The 7,131-nt window shown below is 37.9% G+C and overlaps 1 protein-coding gene across 1 annotated transcript in view; it reads right to left on the bottom strand.

The window, feature by feature from the left end:
- LOC138023883 (uncharacterized) overlaps positions 1-7,131 on the bottom strand; it is a 140,778-nt gene that overhangs the window by 46,110 nt on the left and 87,537 nt on the right. The window contains exons 7-9 of the mRNA XM_068870966.1: positions 5,216-5,518; positions 4,599-4,895; positions 3,786-3,939 (exon numbers count right to left, since the gene is read on the bottom strand). Of these exons, the coding sequence (XP_068727067.1) occupies positions 3,786-3,939; positions 4,599-4,895; positions 5,216-5,518 (754 nt within the window). The remainder of the gene's footprint in view (positions 1-3,785; positions 3,940-4,598; positions 4,896-5,215; positions 5,519-7,131) is intronic.

Genomic DNA, 7,131 nt, shown 5'->3' with positions numbered 1-7,131 from the left:
GTTCGAGTCCCGCTCAAGGCAGAAACCAATTTTTCGGATGAGTGTGTCGAAGGTAAAAAATGCACGGTATGTGTTCCTTTCTCCTCTATATATAGTCTATACCTTTCATTTGCCTCGAAATTTCTAACTTTCATTCAGAAGTTTGGTTTCCATATAAGCAAGTTAAGGCATTTCTTCAAATTGCACTCAACCACATACATTTTGCCAACGCTACTCATACCAATTTTTATTTTTATTTTTGTAGTCTAAGAATTTAACGTAGTTAATTACATCGCCAAATAGCCATTCTACCGAAATGCGACAGGCACTCATGGAGGCATTGAACAGCTTCATATCTTCTGTGAGTACAGCTTCCCTGAAGGGTGACTGGAGACGAACTCTGTGGGTATATGCGGGATCTCCGTACATGCACATTGGCTCAGGTAAAGTTGAGGCAGAGTGTTGCTCCAAGTCGCCCAACAAACCGGAATCAGCTAACATTCCAGAATCGTGGCGTTTACCCTCTGAAAGAATAAAAATAATTTTTCAGGAATAAATTACGTAATAGTTTATCGTTCCCACACCGATCTGAGCTCGGTCAGTTCTTGAACTCGCAATATATTAAAACAGATTTGTAAAAAGTCAAGAACCTACATTGCACCGTGCGTACGGTATACCAACTTTCACAGGATAAGGCGGCCCAAAATACTTTTTCATTCATGCAAGAATGAAATTGCAGACCAGTTTGTTATCATTAGCTTACTCTGGTGTATTTATTTAACTCTAAAAAAGGATATGATTAATGGTAAACTTACCCACTGGCCCATAGAGATGCACAATCATTCCATTAGGTATGACAACTGACTGAAACTTAAGTGAATGGACTATTTTGTGCCCATTGTAGACGATTCTTTGGTTTACCGCAGGTTTAGCTATGGAACGAATAGTACCTTCAATGAATCCAAAAAAATTCCGCAGAGCGGCTCCTTTTTCGTGAACAGCATTAACTTCTAAAACATTTGGACTCGACAGACTATTATTCCACTCAGTAATTAACTGGGAATAGTTGCTGTAAATAAAGTCAAGAGCATTGTTCGTGATCATACAAATGACGGGCACCGGTCTTCCAAACAACGGGATCATATTTCCGTATCTACATGGATAAGCGAAGCGCTTAAAAAGCGTACACAGCCCTTCCATGCCTCCAGCAATACTTCGGCCAAAGCGGGCAAATCTCTTTTCCCTACTTATAAGTTTGCCTTGCATTCGGCGTCTCCCACCTTGTCAAGGTCAAATCGTTCATAATCACTGTACTCAAATTCTGGGTTCTTCGAAGAGTATTCGTCATACAAAAGTAGAAATTCTTCGTCTGAAATGGTGTTTTCTTCGTAAGAAAGCAACAAAGCTTCACGCAAATCTTTGAAAGACATTTTCAACTGAATCATTCTGTCGGCGTTCGCGATGGTTTCACGTTGGTTTCCTTAATGATTTGCATTTGGCGCGTGAACCGCGTCCTCGACCCAGTTCTGCGCGTCCAGCCATGCCGTTCGTGAATGAAGAACGTCTGGTGCTTAAGTTCCCTATTAGCATCTGAGAGAAAACACTCGCCTCGGGAGACCCAGAGGAATAAAACAAAAATGCGCTTAATAAACTACGGGAGCAAGTTTTATTTGCATGATTAATGTTAATTCCCTGAAGGCTTGATAAATACAGTTACGATCGCGAACAGCCTTTTATGTACAAAATCCTATAAACTAATAAAAGCGGCATGAATGCGCAAAAGTTTGTTTACTACAGCTTTCATTCTCGCATCTTTCAATGCTTTCCGGCTTCGCGAATGTGTTTTAACCTTTATCAACAGGAAGGAGGCGTGACTGTGATTGGACGACCAATGCAGTCATGCAGTAGACCCAGGGAAATAAAGAAATTTTGCGGTTGACAAACTACGGTCCGCAACCCCGGTAAGGGTCACTTTGTTATCAACAGTTTTATTGCAATATTCACTGTCTCACGTTGCTATCCGGAGTACTATAGCGTTGATAGTGGGTTGAAATGAAAGTTCAATCTTTGTCAATAGATTCTGATGTGAAATTGTGACCGTGGGAATATTTTATCCAGGAATATTTGACTCGAATTGGTGGCACCTGAGAATTTAGTCTCCAGCCTTGGGATTTTATTATAACTGTTGACAACCAAAAAATTGTGAAATGGCAGAAATCAAGTCGGATCTGGAAAACAACCACACAGGAAGGAAGCTATCCACGATGGCAATAAGGTTAGGCCTTTTAATTGAGATTTTTTTTCATATAATTATCTGCTTAAGCTTTTTTTCGGGACTCTCATACAAATCCTTATATTTTTGTCGGCCATGCTCACACTGAGCTTGGGGCACCTGTGGTTTTCAAGTTGCGTGTGTGACGCGTTTTCAACATTTCTGCACAGAATCGACAAGTATCACCACAGAAGACAAGAACCTAATTCTAAAAGCCTATTCTATGCAAAAGATAGGTTCTGGAGGTAATTGTGAGACTAGAAAATCAAGTTTACGGCCGGAGGTAAGGCCGCATGAAGTATTTAATTAAGTTAACACAACATAAAGACGCTAACCTGATTTTGACATGAAAAGCCTTTACTATTGTCATAAAAACCATTCAGATATCTTCGCTAACCTCTAAAGAAGCTCTCTGTGTATTTTTTTTTCCGTGATTGCAACTTAAGTTCCCTAGATTTCATCCCCTGTGGTGAGGGCCATTTCTGCCTCACTTAATAGGGACTTTGTGAATCTCACAGCCTGACGTCATTTCAACCGATTCCAATAAAAAACAGGCTCATGTAACAAACATCCGTTCTGCCAAATTTGGAAAGAAACGGAAGTAACGACGATTTTCTAAAATAAATTTCGATTTTCAGACCTCCCTGTTGCGAAAAAAAGTCTTCGTGTTGTAATTGAGTTACATGGCATGAAAGTGTGTAATTATGTAGAAATCCGGCCATCCAAATTTGAAAGTAATCGGAGCCGTTCTTCGCTGTTTTTGATCTGCTATAGGGCCAATGAGCGAGCCCTAATTTGCATACATCTCCTTGTCATAGCAATACCCGTTGATTACACATTTGTGGGGGATTATATTTATTATTTTGTTAGTAAAACATGCAGAAAACTACAACACCATAAATTAGAATTTTCAACAAAAATCGAAAATTACATAAGTTGTCCACAGCAAAGTGCTCGGATCACTTGTCTGAGTTGTGTGTAGCCCACACTTCAAATACACTTTCATCTCATTTCATTTATTTAATACGTTTTAGAATTTCTTTAATCAACGCCCATTTTCAAATACCTTTGTTTTTTCAGTGTTGGCTCTTATCGGTCCACGAAAGCAAAAAAATCACTTTATCTAATTTTTTTTTCTAAAATCCCAGGTAAAGGACTGGCAATTGGCAAACGCTTTAAGTCTTTGTTTTGGTGTTATTTGTCGTTTTCGCTCTTCCGTATCTTTCGACTTGAACTTCACTTACATGTACTTGGAACTTTTTTTGTTTTGTTTTTAGGGATTGCACTACTTGCAGTCACGCAACTCCTGGACATCTCTTCGTCCTAAAAGTTGCGCTCACTACAGCCACGTCCCCTTGCCCTTGCCCTAGCCACTTCAGTAAGTATTGACCAAAACACATTACGCATCTTGTTTCAGATGGGTATATGACCAGTGGGAATATAACCCTGATATAATGTGATATATTCTAAGAAGCACTCTGTTATCTCCACCAATTTATAAGTCATTGCTTACCAGTAAAAAGAAGAAGCTTACCACTTTGCGGAGCGCTTCTTCCTTCTCTTTTTATGGTAAGAAAATCCAATAAGAAATAGAAAGCCAAGCAGTGATACACCACCAATGGAAAAACCAAGAATACTCGCCATCGAAAAACCTGGTCCACTGACATCTAATGTTCGAGTGAAAGTGGCTAAACAAATTGAAAAGTTATTATTGGTATAAAATAGAATCAAATTTTCAACGCAACAGTTTTCATATCTTCGTGATCGTCGTCAATGTCGTCATCGTCATGGTCACCGTCATCGCCATCGCCATCGTTATGGTCATCATCATCATCATCGTAAAATAGCGATATATATATATATATATCTATATATATATATATATATATATATATATATCTGTTATCTAGTGACGTTTAAAATGAAAGAACAATTAAGCTAAACTCTGATAAAAAAGGTATATCTGCTGATGACCTCGCATGCAATGAGGATAAAAATTTGACATGCCGTACAGAAATTGAGCCAGTCATTACAAAATTCATTTTTGATGAAAAAACATCACCTCGCAATTTACATGAGGGCAATAATAAACTTTATAACTCTCAAATCTAATGCCACATTTTTTCTATGAAACATTTCCCTGAGTCTCTAGATATTTGTGGCGAGTCTATAGGTCATGTCTAAATGAGCCTTAAATAATATGAAAGAAACAGCAATACAGTTTCAATTTATATTAGTACCGGTATACAATTGCAAAAGCAAAAATGTAAAACAAGCACAAGAAATTTAACTATAAGTCTTCACCCTGTGTCGATCTTTCTAAACAAATTATTTATGTAACTCTTACCATGTTCCTTTGTTTTTACAAACTGAACAGAACCCTGTGGTCCATCACCAGCAGAAGTGTAGGCCAACACCTGCAATTCATATTCTGTCGATTCTTGCAATCCAGTAACAGTCTTTGTGTAAACTGAAGAGTTGGAAACATCGATCATTTGGACATCTGACCCTTTCCTCTTAATAAACAACTTAAATCCTCTGATTATTCCATTTCTGGAGTCTGCGGGTGGTAGCTGCCAAGATGCTGTGACACTTGAAGAAGTGCTCACATTCACTATAAATCCACTGGGAGGTTTTGATGGAGCTGGAACATAGCAAAATAATTTAAGAGATAAAAGATAGACTGAGATAAATCAACACTATAAATAATGCATCTGTGCAATTGTGGGTTGAAAATCAATGGCTTTAACAACATCAAGCAGCAAAAGCATTTTAATCAAGAGGTAAATTATCCAATCAACCACTTGCCAGTCGATGGATTGACGACGGATAAGCTCTGCATTGCTAATCAAATTAAGTTTAATTTAACAATGCAAAAGAGTACAAGATTTGTTGTACTAAACGGTTGAAGCATTGACTAAAGAGAGAACTCACAGAAACTCATCAATGAATAACACTACTTACCATCTTCCATTGTTTTTGCAAATTGAGCAAAACTATTCGGTCCATCGCCAACCGAGGTGTAGGCCAACAATTGAAATTCATATTCTGTAAATTTCATCAACTCCCTAACAGTTTCTGCTCGAATGGAAGCATTGGAAATCTTAAGAAGTTTGGGTTGGTTATCAGAGTGTCTCTGTCTATAAAACAATTTGAATCCTGTAATGATTCCATTTCTGGAGTCTGCAGGTGGTAGCTCCCAAGATGCTGTGATACTTGTAGAATCGCTTGCGGTCACCATAAATTCAGTGGGAGCGTTTGAAGGAACTTTAAATTAATGAAGAAAAAACATTAAGTGATCCCTGTTCATTAAGTCGCATTACCTAGCTGCGTAATCAAGTCACATAAGGCACTTAAGAACCGATTCTAGTCTGTGGTACATTATAGTCATTGTTCAGCATTACTAAAAATAGATTCTACAGCTGTATGTTGTATTATACAGAAATAATTTAGACTTGGAAAGATAGGGAGCTTTAATAGGGTCATACAGTTATCTTGCTTGTGTGTGTTGGCAATCTGGTGCCATGTGAATTCAGTGAAAAGTAATAGATGAAAGGACGTCCCTTGAGACTGAGAGAAGTAGCTGTTTTAAAACAGAGGTTATACTTCTTAGCCAGGTTAAAGTGCACTTTTGAAACTAAATATTTTTCAATGTCAACAAAAGAGAATTGCCAAAGAGCAGATAAATTATTGTTGAAAGGCTTCACCCTCTTGGTAGTAACATTTTCCCACTTCTTAACTTGTCTTCTGGCGGTATTAAAGATACTGTAAGACATCCGTTATAGGCTTAGTTGATCTTCCAAAAAAAAAAAAGACCGGGCAATGATTGTCATACTGTATGGTTGCCTAAACCTAACCCTGGCAGTCGCGATCTGTCGGGACTTATTGAATGTTCAAAGCAAAGTTTGGATGATTCAAAAGCAATTGCCAAAACCTCATTTACAGGTCACAGAGTAACCTGACAACAGGTGGTCAAGTAGCTCCCGAAATCTAAGAGGTTTTGAAATCTTTCCTCTTTTCAGTCACTTGACTTGTTACTAGCAGGGCCTCCTTTTTCATAGTTCATATACATGGACTGGTTATGAAACCCTAAAAACTTGAAAAGGGAGTACAGTGCTGTCACACTTCATGTTCACCTGACCGTGACCATGTACAATATCTTTTGAATAAATTAATCAAAACTTATGATTGGTTGTCTGTTAGAAAAAGGGTGTGGTTTGGGCATGGTCAGGGCCAAAACAGAAAACAAGAAAAAAAACAAAGAAACACGTAGAGTTTCCTAACCATCTTGATATATTAACTACAATCATGGTATTTGTAAGGAAAGGGAAAAGACATTGACTGAAGTCGTTGTTTAACAGTGGGCACAATGATGCATAAAGTAGGCAGCATTTAAACTTGCATGCAACGAAATGCTAGGGAAAAAATCAACACTTGTGTCAAAATGCTAAAATACAAATTTTGGGAAAATCGAGCCTTTCATGTTTTTTGTTTTTTGTTTTTGTCTCCCATAGAACAATATCATTGCTGAAGAGTAATTGCGCCTACGCTAGATTAATAAGGCGTAAACGTTGATTTTAAAATGTTTAGCTTTGTCGTGAAATTTGGTAACCGACCGTTTGCAGTGCTTAATATTGTTTTTTGAGGCGTAATAATACAGCATTATCAAAGAGTGTTTAAAATATTGTCCCTGGGCAGCTATAGAGGTATGGTGGTCAAGTGGTTAGGTGACGGGTTAAATTAGTCAACATTGCCAGTTTCAAGTCCTTTGACCATATACTTGGGTTGTCTTTTAAAAAAATATATCACCATTTCCCATAATCCGTATCAAGCTTTCAGTCTTCTCAATTAATGATAATAGTCAATTCGGAGCAAATGTG

This window comes from Montipora capricornis, chromosome 11 (genome assembly GCF_036669925.1).
Source record: "Montipora capricornis isolate CH-2021 chromosome 11, ASM3666992v2, whole genome shotgun sequence".
Lineage (NCBI taxonomy): Eukaryota > Metazoa > Cnidaria > Anthozoa > Scleractinia > Acroporidae > Montipora > Montipora capricornis.
This window is presented reverse-complemented; position numbering and strand designations above follow the sequence as displayed.